At 44.7% G+C, this 21,630-nt stretch overlaps 1 protein-coding gene across 2 annotated transcripts in view; it reads left to right on the top strand.

The window, feature by feature from the left end:
- Positions 1 to 21,630, top strand: part of ELMO1 (engulfment and cell motility 1) — a 223,971-nt gene that overhangs the window by 71,367 nt on the left and 130,974 nt on the right. For both annotated transcript variants that reach the window (XM_061367972.1, XM_061367971.1), the window contains 2 exons: positions 5,312 to 5,416; positions 17,332 to 17,440. In XM_061367972.1, coding sequence (XP_061223956.1) covers positions 5,312 to 5,416; positions 17,332 to 17,440 — 214 coding nt within the window. The remainder of the gene's footprint in view (positions 1 to 5,311; positions 5,417 to 17,331; positions 17,441 to 21,630) is intronic.

The following is a 21,630-nucleotide window of genomic DNA, read 5'->3' as shown; positions in this document are numbered from 1 at the left end:
CTAGGATTTACCTGATGATTTTAGCTGATTTAGTCAGAATTTTGCAGTTCTGGCCACCATAGCATCCATTCTATGGGGAAACAGTTCTTCCCTGTGAGGGTGCTGAGGCGCTGGCAGGGGGTGCCAAGAGAAGCTGTGGCTGCCCCATCCCTGGCAGTGCTCAAGGCCAGGTTGGACACAGGGGCTTGGAGCAAGCTGCTCCAGTGGAAGGGGTCCCTGCCCGTGGCAGGGGTTGGAGCTGGGGGAGCTTTAAGGTCCCTTCAACACAAACCAGGCTGGGATTCAGTGATTCATGACTGGGACAGATTCCTGGTGGTGACTTCCGTAGACCCCTGTGGTGGATTTACACAGTAGCTCAGTGAATTAAGGGAATACAGTCATCAAATCATGGGGGTTTTTTTAACCTTTACAAGGAAAATTATGTGCAGATTGTGCTTAGGATTTATTTGCTATTGTAAAGGTCAGTTTTATGTTGGTGAGGTCAAACTTGATCCAGAAATGCTGTTGCTTATCATGTTATGTAGGTTGGGCTGAATTCTATTATTGGAGAATAACATTTGCAGTATACTAATGTGTATTGCTGAACTGTTATAGCAAAATAATTAACCAGGTCGAAATGCTTAATATTAAACGCTAATATTTAGAAATTAGATGTTAATAGGTAGAATTTAATAAAGAAATAAATTAACCGGGTGGAAATGCTTAATATTAAATATTTGCTGAAACACAAAGGGGGAAGGAGCAGCAGTGTTTTTTTGAAGGAAAACATGCTGTCATTGCATGCAAACATAATTGGTGCCTTTTGATGCAAACTGCATCCAGTAGAACTGTCCTGGAGTTATTTGCATGTGCTTGGGGTAGTGGGGATGTGATTTAAGTGACTTGCACTGCAAGTACCTGAAAAGGCTTTCTGCGTGCTCTTTCAGAGGTAGAGCAGTTGCAGCCATATCTTTGATATAGCAGATATAGTTGATATATCGGATACTTCCGACTCGAGGTACACCATGTTTTTATAATTGTTACTTTATTTAAATCCAGAGATCCTCCAGATCCATTTTCATTCTGTTCAGTTTGTTGGTTCTTGCTTTCTTATGTCCCTGATCATTGCTGGGGGGGTTGGACTAGGATGATCTTCGAAGGTCCCTTCCAACCCAAACTATTCTGTGATAGCTTGAGTTTTCAGTTAAATTTAATTTATTTAATTTTAATTTAAAATACTTAATTTTCATTATTCATTTGATTGAATACAGAGAGGTTGAAAAGTCCCAAGTCACTGTTCTATCTCATTAAATCAGACGGTCAAAGTTGTGTGCATCATCGTCTCTTTGAATGCGGAGCTGTTAAATGGAAAGACAAAATTACTTCCTCGTTAAGAATTGGAGCTGATCACCTCTTCCCAACTGCTTGTGGGGGTTTTGGTTGTTTTTTTGATGTAGCATTTTCTCATATTTGTAACTCTTGTGTAAATGAACAGATGGGAACATTTTGCCTGTGGAGCTTCAGGATTATTTAGGGAAGGGGTAAATGGTAAGGTTGTGTGCTAGTCGATAGTTCTAATGTAAGTTTATCACTTTGTCATTCACTGTGAATATCCTTGTGACCAGTTTTGAGAGGATTCATTTTAGATTGACACCACTTCAGTTGGACTTTTCCTTTTCAGATGTTCTGAAGTTCCTCCATCATCAGCTCTTCTACTCCCTGGGAGCTTCTGTAGTGTTTTTGTCATACAAACGTACAGAAGTGAGGCGTACAGAATAGCATTTCACCTACGCTGCTTTGGGGTTGGGAAAACAGAAGTTTGCTCTTGTATGTAGAATAGCTATTACCAGGTCTAGCATGTACTGCAAGCTGCTTTCAGGACAAACTGGCATGACTTGTCAACTGATTTAGACAGCTGCACATAGCACTGATGCAAAATCTGTGATAAGTTATCAATATGTGTCAAGACAGAAATAAATCTGTACTGTAATAGGCTAGGGATGCAGGGAATTTCATGGTTTCTGTGCTTCAGCATATTCGCATGTTGTTAGGCATAGGGTAAGGAATGGGTGTTGCTTATTCCATCATCAGCTATCTACAGACAGTACACCATTACTGCGATGGGGCATCTCGGTGTGAGGACACGTTCTGTACATCCTTCAGGGATTGCCCTGGAAGCCTGAATTAAGACAGTGGAGCCATTCAGGATGGAGAAGAGAGCTTTACACAGCGAAGACTGCAGGAGGATGCCAGCTTGCCAGAATGTAATTACTGCACTGGAATTAATCCAGAGTAATCCTGTGCAACCCGCCACGTGATTTATTTACTTACTCTTTTCAAATGGCATAAACAGACGTGGTTTGGGGTTTACGTCTTACCCAAAAGAGTGAATTTTCACTCCCACAGTACCCTCTAAGCTGGCTAACAAATTCTTGATGGGTTTGATAACGTTAACATGTACGGTATAAAAGCTTAAGCTATAAGATACCACACGGAGAGTGAAGCTGAGGGATGCGTAGATATTAGTCTGGTGTACAAAAAAACCCCAACCAAAATTATCTGAAAATTTGAAGGTAACCAATCTGTTCCATTTGTATTTCTTACTCCTGGTTTTTTGTAAAGAGCAAAATGCAGTAGGCTTTATACCAAACAGATGCAGCTGTTATGCCCCAGGCGTTGTGTTCCGTGTATTTAATAATTGATGTTGTAGGTGAGGGCGTTTGGGTACTTCTGAATTATTCACTGTGGCATTTTAGATAATTTAGCTTTGTATCTCACTTCTCAACCTACTCTCAATAAGTTAATATTTCAACCACAAGCATTCAGTCTGTTAAGAAAAGGATGTTTTTAGGGAGAGGGAGGAAGAAAGAAGGGAATAAAGAAGTTGGGATTCTTGAATGTGAAGACTAATTGGAAGATAATGTATGACTTCATACATGCCAGAGCTGTCTTGTGGTTCCTCAGCTATTACCAGCTGGCCTATATCCAGGTAGCAGACTTAACAGAGATGCAGATCATGCTCTGGTTATCCTGGGATCCAAAGTCACAGGAGCATTTGAAACAAACAACTGAAAATAGCTGGTTTGATAGGCTTGACTTACTAAAAAGGTAGTGAGTGATGGAGAGATGGCTTTTCTGGTTGAACACAGCACTAGTAGTGATGGCATGAGACAAAATGAGTCATCCTTACTAAATGTGGTGAGATTTCTTCTGCCCTCACTGGTTTTGGTCACTGTTTCTGTACAATTTGAGATGTAGAATGGGATGCAGGAAAAGAACTGTTCAAGCAGCAGTAGGTGAGTCTTTTATTTCAGTGTCCTGCTGCTAGTGAAATGAGTGCTGGTGTTTTAATAGCTGGAGAAAGGTAGATGGGTCTTGATGCTCTTATCTGCTTGCCAGGTGTTTATCCAAGTATAGTCTGCCTGTGCTATAGCATGGGGGTGAAGAGAGTAGGTGCAGCCCTGTGCTGAAGTTCTGCTTGCAAACGTGTAAAACCAGTTCCTTGTTGACAGCTTTTTGCTGCTCTTTCTGGGATGCATGAAGCTGGTGGGAAGGGAAGTTTTCTCATCCCAGAAGCTGAGGTCTGTTGGTCTCGTGTGTGTTGCAGTCTGGATCTGATTTTCAATGTTCTGACTGATGAATGTATCGCACGTGGAAGATGGAAGGTTGAGGTGGGGATATAGCTGCGAAGGGCTTTTGTTCATCCCTCAGGTGAATATTGGAATCTTCATTTCAATGTTTTTTAAAAAGGAGGTTTTGGAAAGCACAACTCAGTAAGCCTGTTGTTTTCCCACCCTTCTGATACATCTGCTGCCTAGATATTTCCCAGTGAAACCTAGGATTCCAGATACCCTCTTGATTCCCTATTGCAAAATGATAAGCCTGTGATGGTTTTGCTGGTACAGCTGTTCTCAGAAGCTGGAGGTATAAAAGGAACAGGTTGTGCATGCCTTTTCAGCCCCAGACCTTTGTCTCCCTCATAAAGTTGCAGCAGCTTTAATGGATCATTTTGGCTTTCAAATATGTCTGACCTTTCTTGTGACTGTGCATTATTGCCTGGCTAAACCCCACCTGTCAGACACCTGAAGGTAAGACAGGCGAGAGAATCAAGTCTCAGATTTCTACAGTGTTATGGCCTGACAGATTCATCGGGAGGGCAAAGTAGTAAAGGCCATGCTTTTGTCAATGAGGTGGGTGGGTCAGGCCCTGAACACACAGCAGAAGCTGTATGGTAGGTCTGAGCTAGACTGATGGTGGAAGAAATCTGTGCTGATCCGCACCAGGCAATTTTCTGATAGTAAATACACTTCTAAAGTGTCTGTCAGCTGGGTCCTGTGGAAGGGAAACGCCATCATAAAGCAACAAGGGAAATCTCCCTGTGTCAGGGTGATGAGTGGAGCTGGAGACGTTGCAAAGGTGGGACTGATAAAAGAACACAGCCAGCGATAGGCTTTTTTTGATGGAGACACGCTCCACTAAGGATGGAGCCTTTGTTTCTCTGAGCAGCTTCAAGAGAAGCTTCTCAAGCCTGTCTGCAGCCAGTCAGGTGTTCATATCCAAACCATGAACCGTGTGAAGCTCACTCTAATGTACATTGAATTCCATCCTGTCTAAAGGTGGGACTGGGTTGATGGATATTGTGAGCGAATGTGGTTTTTGATGTAGCCTGTGGAACTGAACATTTGGAATTGGTATGTGCGTGTGGAAGATCACAGATTTTGGTTGGAGTCGGTCTGTTCATTCACTGGTTCCATAGTTGAGATTCATAGATTCAGAATGTAACCGAAAATTTACCTGAATTCCACAGAAGAATCTGTTTAATTTCATGCACTTTTGTCTGAGGCCCTGTGTGTTCAGGAGTACACGAGATCCAATAGACTTAATACAGCTTTGGAATCTAGTAGCTTTTTCTCCTTATTGTGGTTTATTAGAAATCAATCCAGAGCAGTTGTATAAAGAGGTGGTTTGGTGGCTGTTTGTGTATAGAGCTGCATTTTCATGTAAACAGTGCTTTTAGTATGTAGTACACCTGAGGTGTGTCTCTGCCATGAAAGATGTGGGAGATCCATGCTTCTGACACACTCAACCTTTGGGAAACTCCATTCTGCAGCCACAGAAGTGAATGACTGACTTGCCAACCTCATAGTGTTTGCATTTGGCTTTTAACTTTAAAGGCATGGACTGTTTCCTTGTTAAGAGGCTTCTGTTCAGTAAAAAGAGCTCTGTTGCTGGACTGTCGACGCAGCAGCTGCCTGCTGCATGGTGCGCATCACTGGGGAGCTCATAGCTCTTGTGCAGATGCTAATCGAGTCCACTTGTTATCTCTTTACAGAACCATGTAAACCCTGCAATGGACTTTACACAGACCCCTCCAGGAATGCTGGCCCTCGACAACATGCTGTACTTTGCTAAACATCACCAGGATGCTTATATACGGGTAAGGCTCCTTCTCATCTTTGAGGTCTGTGAAGTTGCCTGTTTGGAGTGGTTATGTCCTGTTTGCAGCTGACTTTGAAGAGGAGGTGCAGAACTCTGATCTCATTAACAGCAAGCTCTAGGAAGCCAAACCAAGTAACACTAAAACACGGTGTAAGTCTGTAAAAGACTGGGGAGAAAGCTGTACAGCTGCCTGCTCTGTCACTGCTGAGTCAAACATTACAGATGCTACCTTTCCCCACTATAACTTTTTGCTTAGACCTACAAAGAGAAGGGAGATGAACTTTTTCAGATGTGTGATGGGTGCCCATAAGCTCACAAATGAGGGATTGTGCCCAGTTCTCTGCCCTGCTCTAAGTCTACCAACATCTATCAGGGTTTTCTGTGGAAATGGGGCTTTGATGAGCAAATGCTTGGGAGAGTGACTGAGTTGGCAGTGTCCTGAGAGTTAGGATGAGCACTGCAAAACAGTAGTGAGGAAATGCTTGGAGAAGAAATAGGTAAGAAGCATCACGATTCATTTGTACAACCTGTTCCTGCCCCCTGACTGCTCCACTTCAGCTACCCTTGAAACAGCAAATGTAGGAAGTGATGTGTTGCATCCTCACAAGAAGCGGTGTACAGCTGAGTAATACCTGCCTCTGAATGGAACTTTTCCTGACCTTTATAGAAATCAGATGTTTGCCAAGCATGAAGCTGGTGAACACGGACGGGAGCAGAGGATAGTCTAGAAGGTCAGAGTTTGAGATAGTAGGGATGATTTCCAGTCTATTTCTGCTAAAAAGTGAAGAGTGACCTTTTAATACTCATTATCAACTAGTTTGTGCTCCAAGTAGATTAGTGTCAGGGCTCAAATAGGTTTGTAAAGGGCCTGCTGATATCCAGGCCAGCTTGATACGTGGACATGACAGGAGGCCACAAGGTTTGCTCTTTTAATATATCTTTCTCAGTCTGAGTCTAGCAAAAAGTGTTAAACTGTGGCAGCATGCAGTACAGCAGTATTTCTCAACCCCTGTAAATCCCTGAAACTCAGGGCTGTTTCACTCACTGGCTAAACTATGCCAAATAGTGGGTTTGTGCATACAGAGAGAATTGGTGGTTGTATCTCATTAAAATCTGGCAAGATCTGGCCCATGCTACTTCATAGGCTTCCTCTGAAAACGCTGATTTTGGAGAATGGACTTAGTTAGGGGCAGCCCGTGCTCCCAGAAGAGACAGTCGTGTTTTATGGGGGTTGGAAAGCATTGAGAGACGACTGGGGACGCAGAGCTGCTGAAGCAGAGCTTTCACTGACATCTCTCCAGGCTTCTTAGGGTTTGTTTTCGTGTCGCAAATGCTGTCTTAAAGATGGGGGTCAGTGTAGCGTGTAATGAGCCGCTCTTTAGAAGGGACCTTGCTGCTGGCTCTGCTCTGTTTCTGTAATGCAGGGGTTTCGCTGCTTCGTTACTGAGATTTTCTGTTGTCGTTTAGAGATGCCTGCTCTTGTTCTTGTCTAGTTCTGGCGTGCCTCATGTATTTTCCACCTGAGAAAGAATACATGGACACTGGAATTGCCATACTGAAGCATGCTCAGGCTAAACTGCTTGCCCAAAGCTGCTTTGGGCACTGGTAACGTGCTTTGGGAATGTGTTAGCCTACCCGTCTTTCCTAAGTAGTTCTGAGTAATTCTTACACAAGCATTGCTGGCATGGTGGCTCACTGATCTCCAGTGCTCCACCTTGCCATGTTGGCAGCGTGCTGAACACCTCTGAGATGAATGGTGCTGTGCAGCTCCTGCAGCACTGCTAGTCTTTGATTGCAAAAGACACCTGATTTTCCCTTTTAATCTCCTTGATTTCCCAGCCGGTGTACAGCAGTTTCCTGTGACTCCTGATACGCCTGCTTCCTTCTCATTTTGAGTTTCTTATTTCAGATCTAACATCACCCCTCTTCTTCATGGCCATTGGCTCCCAGAGTTCCCACACCCCCAGCTTGCTCTGCTTGCACAGCCTGTTGACCTTGCTTGTTTTGTCAGATGCATTTCTTCTACTCTTAGATCCTAACAAAAGTTCTCTTTGTGGTCAAGGTTAAGTTTCCACAAGAAATTATCTGGACAAGCAATACTGCATACTGAAAAACTTGTTTGGCAGGAGCTCTTTTCTCTCCTTCCATTCTTGATGCTAGGCAATACTGTGGCTCTAAGAGGAGAGGTTATTTTCATCTTGGCCCTTTGCAGTGCAGTTGATTGTGGTGCCTTGGGATAATGTCTGTGCTGTGCAGCAGTTAAAAACGGAGACTGGAGACCAGAGGTGTTTTGAAACAAACTTGGAAAATATGAAGTTTCTCCTGACAGAATGTGGTATTTGAAGCAAAGTCACTATCAGGAGGTCGTGATGGTCTCCCTGAGTGCATTGGCAGTTTAATAGACAGCACAAATCACTGCAGTCTGACCTGTGAATTCCTTAGTATAGCCGTTTGTCAAGCATCTTCTTGTGTTACTGAGAGAAATGGGGAAGGAGAAGTGAGAAGATAAGCAATAAATAATCTCTTCCCTTTTCATTCCTTGTTCTGCCTCTCATAAGTGATTCTACTTAGAAGTAATTTGCATAATACATGACTTAGGTGGGAAGGATGTCTGAAACTGAAGTGCCCTTCACTTTGAGGCTTCAGAACAACAAAAGTACTTGTCGGAAGAGTCAGTACAATGGCAGTGTGTTGAAGAATGCAGGTATGAGGCAGTAGAGCAGATGAGTAACTGCATCTTGAAAGCAGGAGGCGTTACAAGGTGAAAACGTGAGTGCTGTGTGGTGAAACAGAAATAACCAAACTTCTTCTGCCTGTTTGATTCTTTCCTGCCTGCTTCTCATTTCTCTCATTCACCTTTTCCTGTTAGGTACTTGCTGCTGAAGTTACAGTAATGCCTTCTTTCCTTGCTGTCTCCTTCAGATCAATGCAGTGTTTAGGCATTGGGTTAATTGAGTTTGAATCTTGGCTTTTTGTAGTGTACAATAGGACTGTAGCATCCCACAGAAAGGTTGTGTAGAGGAAGGGAAGCAAATCCCTGTTCTCTTTGACTGTGTGGTGTCCTTAGCTGTCATTTTGAGTTTTGAACATGTTTCCTATTGAATTAGTTTTCTGTGGAGTGAGCTTTACTTCCTCTTCTTCATTAGTTGTCTGATGCTATCAGGGGCATTGCATTTCTTTCATGTTCCACTTAAATAATCAATTGCTGTCATCAGAGGCCTTGCTTTTAAAGGTGACACAGTCCATGGCATGCATTGATGGAAGTCATATGGAATCTCTGCACGAAACGTAAGAAATTTTCCACAGGAAATAATTGGCAGCTTCCCAAGCTCCATAATTACAGGACAGACAGAGTGTATAATTAAAGTTAACAGTGAAGAAAATGATTGGAATAGAGCTTTGTGACAGATAATCTTTTTGGGTGCTTTGTTCTTATGGAGCAGACAAGTCGTGTGTTTCCCCTGCTTCAATTTGCTCCTTTCCAAAACGGCTTCAGCTTCACCTTCTCCTAATTTTAGAACTAAAATCAGAAGTTACCATTTAAACCAGGCTTTGCTCAGTGCAGACATCTTGAGATCTTACTGGTAACTGGCAGCAGTGGGCCTTCGACACTTCCCGGGGTGTAAAAAGGGTCTGAGGAAAAACCTTCCTATGGAATCACTTACGCCACCTCTGCTGTTGGTAGCCCTGTTTATTGGTGCTCTGTCATCGATTTGTTTGGGAATTGATGACACAAGACTATTCAGATCCATTTTCTTTTCGAGATATGATGGGGAGAGAGGTTTAAATACATGAAACTGAAATATTTGGTTGCAGATGTGTTTGTAGGTGTGTATTCATTTGCCTGATCTTGGTTTTTCTGTGCACACGCTTCAGTTTGCTGGTACCGATTCGAAATAATGGTATCATTTAATTTGCTATGAAGTGAAGCTAAAGGGTCCAAAATGGAGCACTCCTTCTGTTTGTAACCCCGAAAGAGGAGTTTGATGCTTGTTGTCCTGTGTGCTGTGTCTGTGCCTGGGATGCTTCTGTGGACGCACTAGCTCTGCAGTTTTGATAGGTTGATGGCTCTATGTGCAGTCAGTGTTCATTTGGGTGTTCTTGATAGCAGGCAGCAAAATCAAAGCTCGTGCTCCATCCGGGAGCAGACTGCCGTTCCTCTGGGATCTTGTCTGGTTTTAAGAGTGTTTCCAGGCAAGAGCGAGCAGATGCTATTGGACAAACTGAATTTACAGCAACTACAACTTAGCTGCTGATAAGCCACCATTGAAACATTCCCTTATTTTACATTTTCCACGCAGGCATCTTAACAATAGTGCTAGCATAACCTTCGTCTGGAGGGAGAGTGGGGCTTTACTAGGAGATTCCTGGTTTTCACAGTAGGTGAGCAGAGTCCCAGAGAAGTCCTGTATGATATTGTCTCCGGTGGGGTCCACATTTCTCATTCTAATGAATTTGCTTTTGGTGACTTGTCAATATTTTCCTTGTGCACTTATGAGTAGCCACATTCTAGCAGGTCTCAGTGCTTCTCTGGGGTGAGATTCTGCCTTGAGAAGACACGTCCTGTGTTCCCTTGTTTTGTTTAAGCACAAGAGAATGGTGCTTCGGACAGAAACTGCAAATAAACTTGGCAGCTCTCTAGACTTAGAGCATTGGCTCTCCACCTATTTGGATCCTGCCCAGCTGGCTACCCAAGTTCGTGCCAAATTCTCTGCCATTTATTAGATTAGTACGTTCTTGATATGTGTAGGGAAAACAATAAGCGTTCCTTGGAAAGAGATACTTTTACTGTATCCTGTAATTCAAGTCTCTCATCTGTAGCAGAGAAGCATTATCCCATTTCCAACTGATTTTATCTGTTTCATACAGATATGTGTTAGATAGTGAATGTGGAATTTTCTGTTTGTAATACTGTCACCAGGCTGGGAAACCAGTGTTGAAATCCATGCTGTGTAGTTGGGCTTACTGATCCCTTGGTGTGTTTCATAATGGGTCCATTGCCATTACGTTGTTGTGAATGATGGGTGCAGTATTTAATGGCACGCGTCTACATTTTCCATTCTTGTATTTAAAGCAAATACTTCAAGCTATGAAAACGTTGCAGATCAAAGCGACGCTTGAGCTTTGCTCGCACCAAGGCTTGTTTTGACTATGTGCAAATTGAACGTGGAGCTGGTTTAGGGTCTGTAGTAGAAAATCCCCTTCCCTTTGCTTGTGCCGACCCGGAGCTGATTCCCGCAGCTGCGATGCAGAGACCCTTCCTCCCCAGCAGCTCCTGAAGCTGTGGGGATTGAGGAGCCTCCTGCCCCTTGTGCCGCTTTCAGGAGTCGCAGTGGAGGAGCAGGTGCTGTTTGTGCGTGCGGGCAAGGAGACTGCTGGCATCCTGCAGGGACCTCTCAGAGCTGCCATGGGTTGAGTCACAGTCAGGCTGTCTGCCGTGCACTGCCGTAACCCGAGCGGTTCTTGCACAGGAGGCTGCCTACGCATCCGTCCGCCGCTTCACAAAGACTCCTCGTGCCTGCTCCTTCTGGCCTCATCACACAGGAGTCCTCTAACTTAACCCCAGCATTTTCTGAGGGAAAACTGAGCTTGATTTCTGCCAGGCCATTTTTCTTGCAGGAATGATAGGAAAGAAGATGTAATTTATTTCCCTTCTGCTAAAATTAAGGAGAAAAATGAGCTTTGTTACACGAGTCGTCCTGATGCATCTCTTGAAGGAGTGAGGCTTTCCACACAAGACCTAATTGCCAGAGGCTGGTGGTTCCCAGGCCGTTTAGTGTGGTCTTGTCTTCTCTTTCCATTCTCTGCCCCTACCTTCCACTCAGATACCAGTACCTAAAGGTGGCCTGTGAGAAATCTGGGGAGAGATCTTTGTTAGAAGCATTTTATGGCTGCAGTCAAACACCTTGGCAGTTTGAATGGACCCTCTTACCCACGTGCTACTGGATAACGACATAACAATAACCAGTTGCTTTTCCCTGTTGTCCTGTATGAGTGTGTCACTGTCTCCTGACTGTTTTGCCATAGTGTGGGCACTGTGCCTTCCTCCTGGTTACCCGCCCAGGTGCTCATTCATAGTTGTGCACATCAGGACTCAATGTCTGGTGCTTCACATTGTCCTGTAGCTACATGTCCTCAGCTCTTCTCTCAAATCTCAGCTTAAACTGCAGTTCTAGTGCCTTCCTGAGGAAGGCAGAGGTAGTTGTTGCTTGGCTTTAGTTTTGCCATGAGGAATGTCTGTAATGTCTCAGGAATGTGAAGGAAGGCTGAGATAAGGAAGAGAGGAAGCGTAGGAAATTGGGAGTAAAGTAATGAAGATAAAAAGGCAGCTTAGAGGGGACAGTGCTGAGGGAAGGCTCTTGGAAGGACACTGCTGCTGAAGTTTGAAGCAAATGACAAGCTGCCTTAGCAAGAAAGTAACAGTGATGAAGAGGGTGAATGGGAACTGTCTGCAGCAGAGTGCCTTATCCTTCTTGGGAAGCATATCCTTAGGATTTGCTTCCTAGAGATATTTAAGGCATCTAAATGGAGGCAGAAGGGTGAAGCCTACAGTATGTGATAAGGAGGCTTAGAAAAAGGAAAAGCAGTGTGAAGAAAATGAAGAGCATCCCTGCAGTTCTGGGATATTAGAGTGCTGCCTGACTTTTCATTTTGGGTTTTTACTGCCTTTACTGCCTTTACTAACTAGCACTCTGAACCTCTTGATGGGAACCTACAGCAGACTGCTAGAAAGCTTGTTCCATATTAATGCAGGATTGCTTTAGACAGAACTGCAAAGTAGGTCTGGGGAAATGCTCCTTTTTAATAGTGCAGCAGCGCTTCTTGACTGCCTGCTGTGGGATTTAGTGTAAGCATTGGTGCAGCTGTAGTGGGTCTTGCCTTTCACTTCTGTCTTTGCTTCCTAATCCCAATGAATCTATTCCATTGCCAAGCTCTGAGGTTGTTTCAGTAATCTGAGAATTACATCTGCAGTTGCTGTGGGCAGTGTACTTTGAGCCAGTTCCATCTTTAACGTGGGGGATTAAGGCGAGTTGATATTCCTTCCCAGTGAAAGGGGAGTATTCCTGTCTGGTGGTTTCATCTTCCTGGATGATGATGATGAGGAAGCGTTTGAGTTTATTAAGAACAGGTATAAATACTGAAGCTGATGCAGATTTTTAAGCCCATGGTAGTCAAATGTGGAAAATTAAGCATCTGTGATGTTGGCGTGACACTTGAATTAATGTCATTGCCCGTGGCTTTGGTAGGTATCTTGTAAAGGCAGGTGAGCATTCTTTGAGTGATGCTGAGCACCACTGATCATAACACAAGGGAGGGAAGTACAAAAGAGCTTGCTGTTAAAAGCAGCATCTCTTCTAAGGAGGAATGTTCTTCCCTGTAGCTCTCTAAAAGCATTGTTGGACAATTGGATGTTGGAGGGCTGCCTTCTCCTTCTTGAAAAGGCTTTTGACTTTGGGGTGCCTCAGCCTGGCTCAATCCCAGGAGAAATACAACTGTTGCCAATGCTGCCTGAAATGCTTGCCTTGGGAAACACGATGAAGCCTTTATTTCTCTTTCTGGCCACTCTTTGGTTTTGCTTGGTGATTGGGGAACGTTTCTCCTCAGTTTGCAGCAGGAATTTGTAAGAGAGGAGGCGTACGTATAGCGGGTAACTGGAAACCAGTGCAGACTGTGCAGAGCTGCGTTCTGCTGCAACTGCTGTCCAATTCCCATGCCTTAATAGGCTACGGAGTTCCATTTGTGGAGATGTCAAGAAAATGGATAACGCTGATTTCCTAAATACTTCACCTCCTTGCATTTTTAACAACATTTTTAAATCTTTTCCTTTCTCCTCTGCTGCTGGTCAGTTCAGTCTCATTCTTCTTGTGGTACCACGTTTGTTCTCATTCTGTGCTGCTCTCACTCGTTTTCTCTGTTTTCCTCCCTTTTCCCCTCACATTGTTGGGAGTTACACATCATGGTTGTTCCTGCTTTGCCTCATGGTCATGGACAGTATTGATCAAGAGGAAGAGAGGAGGGTCTGCAGCATTTAGTACTGTTGTACCGTGAGCTGGGTTTGGGTTTTGTCTGTGTAACATCTAGCATACTAGAAGCTGTGTTTCATGTTGGACATTCCCAATTCTGCAGCTTTGCAGGACTAAAGCAAGGGAAAACCAGCAGCACATTTCTAATAGCAAAGCAAAGGGCAGCCAGGCAGACCAGGGTTGAGGTAGGACTGAAGAAGATGGAACATGAGCCAGCACTGTGCCCACATAGCCAAGAAGTCATCAGCATCCCAGCCTGTACCAGCACCTGTGCAGCAGCAGGGTCAGGCAGGGATTGTGCCCCTGCACTGGGCACTGGTGAGGCTGCACCTCGAATCCTGTGTTCAGCTCTGGGCCCCTCACTGCAAGAGAGACATTGAGGGGCTGGAGCGGGGCTGGTGCAGGGCCTGGAGCCCAAGTGTGATGGGGAAGGGCTGAGGGACCTGGGGGGCTCAGTCTGGAGAAGAGAAGGCTCAGGGGGGACCTGACCACTGCCTACAGCTGCCTGACAGGAGGATGGGGCCAGGAGGGGCTGGGCTCTGCTCCCAAGGAACAAGGGATGGGACAAGAGGAAGCGGCCTCAAGCTGCACCAGGGCAGGGTTAGATGGAGCTGAGGAACAATTCCTGCCCCAGAGGGTGCTCAGGCATTGGAACAGGCTGCCCAGGGCAGGGCTGCAGTCACCGGCCCTGCAAGCATTCAAGAAGACCTCTGGATGCGGCACTTAATGACATGGGTTGGTGGTGGCCTTGGCAGTGCTGCGTTAACGCTTGGAATTTTAGGATCTTAAAGGTGTTTTCCAACCTCAATGATTCTGATTCTGTGGAGCCGAGGGCTCTCCTGCAATGTCTGCCTTTAAGTGTTTGGTTCCCCCAGGCAAATTTAACCTGCCGCCTATGAAATGTCTGGTGGATGTGCAGCTCACTGTGGATTTGTGAGGGGGAGGCGGAGGAAGATAATAGGGTGCAGCCACTTCATGAGCATTAATGATAGACCTCCGTTTGAAGGAAGGTTGTGTGTGGGCTTCGTGACTTCCTCAGTCCTTTCCTTTCCTTGGTGAAAGCACTGTTGTGATGGAAACGTGGATCCAGTCAGCTGTGTGCTCTGGAGGCATACGGAAGCGTTGTCAGTCCAGAGCTGTGCTATGTTTCTTTCCCTGCTATTGTTTTCAGCAGTTTATGAAGTAAACATGTCCATTCCCTGCTTATTTCTCCTTCATAACCAGAGTGATAGAGGAAATAACATTAAAATCGTGCCATTAGCAGCTGTATTTATAGCACTTGACTTTGGCACAGGATATGAGTCGCGAAGTCGTGAAAAGAGATCAGAGATACAATAATGAATGTTGTAAATCTGAAATCTGTTGCCGAGACCAGGAATCATTTCTCTTTGGGTATTTATAAGAACCCTTTTTTCCCCTTGCTCTTTCCCTTTTTACCGTCGCTGTTCCGTTCTCAAGATCCCTATCTGCCCAAATCGCCTGCAGATGTTTCGATGGAGTAAAGGGCCTTCCATCTTCCTTTCTTAGAGGAGGGTGACGTGGCAGCTCTGCCTTGCTTCTCACAGCAAACACTGAAAGATGGAGCCTGCACAGCGGGCCTGAGGATCGTTTCAAAGCTGCTTTACATATTGATTACTCAAATTGCCATTTAATTTGCTGTATAGCAATACACAGTGCCTTAACTGTTTCTCTGGCATTCTTATTGATTGCTGTAATCCTGGCTGGCATTATATGCATATAGGGTGTCACCATTAAATATTTATGTGCTCATGAAATGTTAATATCTCGGGTTAATGTGAAACTCAACAAAATGCATTTGCCAGAAGCGAGCGGGGATGCTGATCCGCCTGCTTGCCTTACCCTTTCATTTTGCCTCTCCATTGATTTTATTACCCGTGTTTCTCCGCTGTATGTAAATCTGTGTCAAAGCCCCCTGCTCCAATAGGCAGGTTTTATGTTTTATTGCGTGGGAGATAAGCCACAATAATCATAAAACAGGAGAAGCAATCTCAGGGAGGTGTTGAGACGCAGCTTCACACTGGGCTCGGGCTGCTCCTGCATTGGGGTATGGAAGTGTAGCACGGTCCGAAGCAGGATGATTCATGCGGAATGCAAAATCATATTCACATGTTCCTTGAGCAGTGGTTGCAGCAGCGTGGTACAGAAACTGCAGGGGTGGTTTTGGTGCAGCTGTTATCCAGGGATGATACAGAACAATTATATGTAATGTAACCTAAAACATTGAGAAGGAAAAGCAGCTCCTCTTGGGAAAGCGGTGACCACGGTTCTGATGCTGCCCTGTTGGGAAAGGCCAGGAGGAAGTCACAGAGCTCAAATATGTGTTATAGCCCTGAGGGTTTTCTAGATTTCGGTGGGAAGTCTGAAGGTGATTTAAAAACACCACCAATGGAAAGCAGAATGAAGTGATTGCCCGCTCTTGTAACACAGACAGTGGCCAGCCATTTACATACCCCGTCCCTGGCAGTGCTCAAGGGCAGGTTGGACACAGGGGCTTGGAGCAAGCTGCTCCAGTGGAAGGGGTCCCTGCCCGTGGCAGGGGTTGGAGCTGGAGGAGCGTTAAGGTCCCTTCCAACCCAAACCATTCCATGGTTCTGTAATCACTGAGTGATGTGTTGGGAGCAGGGTATCGGCTGGAGGCTGCCCCTTGTACAGCAGGAGTTAAAGAGATGCTTGGTGAAGAGGCTTTGGCATGCTGTGTGAAGGATTTAACTTGTGTAAGAGAACACGAAACAGTCACAGCAAGGACCTGGGGAGAGAGGAGGGAGAGAAGGGTTTTGCTGGCATCCAGTGTGGCATCAGTTTTCTCTTCCAGCTCTCCCCCTGGGTTTGGGTGAAGATGTCCAGCCGTGGAGCCTCTTGCAAAGCTGTCTTTGCCTTTGCTTTAAATGGCTGCCAGAATTGAGCCATTTAAACCAGCCAACCAGCCCAAACCCACAACCAGCAAAAGGACGTGGTGAGGATGGGAGCTAGGGAGACAGAAGGAAAGCAGAGAGCAGTGTCTGAACATCTGTTTGTGCAGGAAGGTTTAGAAAGCTTCTGAGGTTCTCTGGTGCTGGCAAAATCTCTTACCTTTGAAATCCCTTTTCTTCCTCTGTCCCTCCTGCCCAGGCTGGGCAGCAGCTGGTTAGGATGGGGTTTGCCACTCAGTTTTCCATCTACAGTGAAATCTCTTCTTGGTTTGTGGTGCTGGGGAAGATGTTATCCAGCTGTGTGTGATACAGCAGGACTCATCGGGTGTGCGGATGTGCAAGGGATTCTTTTCTCCCATTTACTTTGCAGTGTCACTCAGCAGAGAATACAAAGGCTCTGCTTGAGTTGCTTTTGCAGCATTCATGGGCTTGATGCAAGAGTGATAGTTTCCTGAAATGTTCTGCACACCAGCACAAGTTTCTTCCATAATAGAGAAGATGTGCACGTTCTCTTCTGTTGTGGGCTTCCTTTTGAGTTTTGACGCTTGGATCTTTTTTGGAGCCTGAATCCCGATATGTTTTTTGAGGTTTTTTTATATATCCTTCTAGGTTCGTTCATGTCTCTGCATCATTATACCTCATTGCCTTTAAAAGGCAAATTTGAAATGAAACTCCTTCTTTCTCTTTGACTTCTTCTGCAGTTCCTCCAAGCCAGGGGTGATGCAGAACAGCAGCGTTCCATAGGAATGGCAAAGCTTCCTAGCTGGCCATGGAGCAGCACTGCTTCTGTGTTGCTGGCTGCCTCAGACAGAGGTCATTAATCTGGTTTCTGAAGATAGAGCCTCCAATTACAGGTTCCTAAATTCGGCCTGGTGTACCTTGCACATGTGGGATGTGGAGGACAGTGCTTCAGCACGTGGGTTCTTCAAACTGATCTTCTATTTTGCTTCCTCCTTCAGATCGTCCTGGAGAACAGCAGTCGAGAGGACAAGCATGAGTGCCCATTTGGCCGAAGTAGCATTGAGCTGACAAAGATGCTGTGTGAAATACTGAAAGTAGGAGAGCTACGTAAGTTGCCCTGTTTGTTTGACCTCTGAGAGCCACGGGGTGAGTGCAGTGATGCCCACAGTTTATTTCAGCACATGGATTTTCTCCTGAGGATCGGTTCTCAGTGTGGTCAGGTGCTGAACACTGGCACTCAAAATGACCGTGTCAGTTTTGCTGTGTCTTTTACTGCTTTGTGAGCATCCCAGGGATGAGGATGGAGTAGGGGAAATGGTCACCCAGTCCTGGAGTCTCTTCTATAAGAAACAGGGTAGCTGCATCATTTCTAGATGGGTCAGCTCATTTCCCATTGGTTGATCTGGTGTAGGAGACTTTATTGTCTTACTATTCCAGGGGCTTATCCATAGGTTGTTTTTATATGAGTATCATAGTCATTCCTTGTGGGATTGCTCATCTAAACTGACACATCCTGTTTTGTCTTAGATATCTAATGCTCTATCTAAATACCAGATGACACTTTAACAGCGTGCTATGAAATACTGTATTTTAAAACAGTAAGCAAGCTGTCTTTGGCTTCGATTATAGTCCCTAGACAAATTGTTAGGTACTGTCCAACAGAAAGGGATGTCTGTATCTTCATTAGTCTGGAGTGTCGGTGTTTAACTGTCAGTATCTGTATATAAACTTCACTTACCCATCAACAGTGTTTTGGATCCAGCTGCAGTCTGCTTTGGCAAGCACTAGGTTTTCTTGTTGCACAAGCAGGGGGCACAACTGAGATGCTTTGTTTCTTTTGGAGACATTTCCTTCCTATTGAATTTTTCCCTAATAAAGATTTTTCTTCCACATTTACATCCAAGTCCATAGAATGTAATGAGAGAAGAGCAATGCAGAAGGCAGCAAGAAAGCCTATAGGTGTCGCTGATTCTTGTCCCTACTAGCTCTGCAACAGACATGAAAAGCTCTGTTTTAAAAGCATAGTTTGGCTGTTAAAACAACTGAAGCTTTCAAATGCAGTGTCTGAAGTCTGAGTTTTTTGGCTGGTAATTGTAGGAGGAGCACACAGCCTCAACAAAGCTGTGAACCCACTTGAATGAAGTGCTAAAGATCGGTTTTGTTTTTACAAATGCACAGGGAAATACCTGAGATCCAAAGTAGGTGGTGTTCCTGTGCATGTCCCATAGCTCCATGGGACTCGAACTGCAGTTGGCTGCTCATGAAGGTCATTGATCTAGAGGTTATCCAGGCATCCCATTCATCTTCTTTGCTGTGTCATAGGAAGTCAGTCAATAAATAAACCCCTTTTTTGCCACAGGCATGTTTGTTGTCCGTATGCAGGGGTCTGTTAGTATGGAGATGGTTTGCCATCGATGGTGCTGTTTGTTCTGATTGCTTTTCACTTCTGCAGATAGGTCCTGTCATGGCTTTATTACGTGGTCTTTTAAATTGAGGACTGTGAATACAATAAGAGGACTTGGGGCGGGGGGGCTAGGTTACCATGTGAAGAAAATATGAAAGCTATTTTTGCTGTGTTAGTTTTAGAAACGTAATAAATACTCATTTTTTTTTTCACTTGTTTGGGGGTTTAGAGTGAGGATTTTTTTGTTCAGGCTTGTTTTTTTGTTGCTGAAGTCTTGTTCTGTGAAGGGTGGCCGTAGGGTTTGGAAGTGTGGGGTTAGAAAGGAAACTGAATGTTTCCCCAAGGAATATCTCTGGCTAAGGACTGTGACCTGGTAATGTTCTGGAGGCACTTGACTTGGTGTTAGTGAAGCTGCAAGTCCCTGGGATGCCTGCTGCGCTGCTTTGCACCACTCCACTGGTGTCCTTCCATAGGTGTGTGACACCATACAGACATCTGATGCTGAGGAGAAGTGCACTGGTGGTTCTCTCGATGGAAAGCAGCCGTAGCACAACTGACTTCTGTAACGTGATGCTAATCTACACCCACAGAACATCTGCCTCTGGATGGGGCAGCAGGGTTGCATTGTGTTCTTGCATTCACAGGGGACAGAGCTAAGGTTGCCTCTAACTCATCTTGATGGTTCGCCTGTTTGCCAGGGTGTTTCCTTAATGGCTTTGTTATGTGGAGCTCTAATGGTCATTTGAAAAGGCTGTTCTAAAATACACCTTTAAAATAGCGTATGGAAAAGGGGCTTCCTGAAAATGGCTGTGGCAGAAGCGCATCTGAGCCCAGCTGTGATCAGCAGTTCAGCCTGGCGAGGAGTGCAAACCAGAAGTGACACCTCTGGGAAATGCACGATCAGGTTTCTTCTTCACTTGAAAATAAATAGTGTATTTCTGAATAGGACTGGACACCTTAAAACTGAGTAGTTACAGTTCAGGGCAGACGTGTCCCCGGTACTCTGTGTGTGAGAGGTTTCAGGATGTGTTTAGGCTGCCAGGGTTTCTTTGGACGTTCAAAACTCATCACTTTTTTGCACTGGAACTTGGACCTTTTCTCTTACCAGTTTCTAAACTGTATAATTTAAAAACCACAATAAATGACCTTTTGCTCATGAAATATTCAGCAGTAGAAACTTTCTTAAAGTGCAGAGTAGATAAAAGCTGCTAGACTGTCCATTATTTATGAGGAGCACTTTAATGCTGATTACATTCCCCTTGCTCCACTGTATTAAATACCTTCAGGCAACAAGAAGACATTTTGCTGTGTCTTTTTGGTCCTTTCAAGCACACGTTCAGCCCAGGAAGAGCTCACAAGAAAGTGTTCAAGGCCCCCTCTTCTGGTTTTGTATTTCCTCAAATCCAGGTATTGGACTTCTCAATTCTTTGACTTTGGTTCCAAGATGTTCATCTTGGATGAACCAAGCTGTTGTCTTGGAAATTCTTCTCTTCTTCAGCAAAGCATTTCAAAGCTAACGTAGCCTCCATCTTCCCTCTTCCTCCCTAAAGTTTCAGTCTGTGACATGTACACTCGGGGGGATAGGAATTGCCCGTGTAACAGTACCCCTGGTACAGCTTCCCAGCGTTGTTGTTGCCTTATTTCCATACAGGCTCAACTGAAATAGTTTAGTGTTGAAGGTGCTGAAGAGTCTTGTAGCTGACAGAGGAACAATAAATCAGTGGTGCGTGCGCTGAGGGAAGACAGTGCTACTAACACAGCAGTCGTCTAAAGATGCTCATAAGCCAGTATGCTTGCATGCCTGAAGTTATTCTGTAGTTAAGGCATGTCAGACTTGAAGTGTTTTTCTGCATGTTGTCGAGCAGGACACAGATGTTTAACTGTCAGCATTCTTATTTGATTGCTTTGATGGGTGGTGGTTAGGGGCTTCTGCAAAAATCTGCGCTCGAGCTTAATGACACACCACAAGGGTCCATGCCAGATGTCATACGTGTGGATTGTCCTAAAGCTTCTGTCAGATAAACAGCTTCTTCACTGGGTTTTGTTGCTTTTCCGTCGTGGGGGATTGAATTGTCCCAGGGTTTTGTTAGACTTGATAAATGTACAGGAGTTTTTTCCTCAAAAGAGATCATCTAACATGGGAAGGGATTGTAACACCTTTAATGCTGCTTGCACGTTCTTGCTACAGATTTCTCTCTGCAGTTATTGCCCAGGTTGCAGGACAGAAGTGCTCTAGAAATACTGTTATTATGTCCCTTTATCAGAGAGAACGTGCTGGGCAGTCGTAGGCACGCAGAGATACTCGTGGCTGTGCCCGCTGAGATGAAGGTAATCCAATCTCATGCTTCAAGGAGTAAGCTGATCGCTGCAGGGGGCAGGGAGCACTTCTTCATCCTTGCACAGTTTTTCCTCTGCATTACACAATCCCTAGCATGCAGCAGAGCTTGTTTCTGTTGGTCTGGCCCTAAAAGCACATTGGTCACTGCAGGACCTGACCTGAGGGTTTGCCTGGTTTGGTTTTCCTTTTGCTACAGCAAATCCAATACTATTATAACTGAATGTCATATTTTACTGTTTTTCCCCCCTCACTTGAAAGATAATTGCCTTTTCAGCCTCCTCTTCCTCCTCCTCCTCTTACATTTAAATAGAATAGAGCCCCAGAAAGAGTAAATAAAATTAGATAAAGGAATTTTTACTGTTCTCACATTTCTTCTTGCAATTCTGTTTTCTGGAGACTGAAGCATTTTACAAGCCAGGAAATGTTTGTTAGGAAACTGAGAAACTTTTCTGGCCAAATAGGTATTTAGTACCAATTTTCTGTTTCATTTGGAACGTTCATCCCTGCTTCAGAATATAATAACTAAAAATAAATCCTGATCTCCTTTGTCCTATT

The sequence above is a fragment of the Neopsephotus bourkii genome, unplaced genomic scaffold (genome assembly GCF_033783945.1).
Source record: "Neopsephotus bourkii isolate Nb327-2 ecotype Australia unplaced genomic scaffold, CSIRO-AGI_Nbou_v1 NB_1417, whole genome shotgun sequence".
NCBI classification, from domain to species: Eukaryota; Metazoa; Chordata; class Aves; order Psittaciformes; family Psittacidae; genus Neopsephotus; species Neopsephotus bourkii.
Note: the sequence above shows the minus strand (reverse complement) of the source record. Positions and strands in the feature narration are given on the sequence as shown.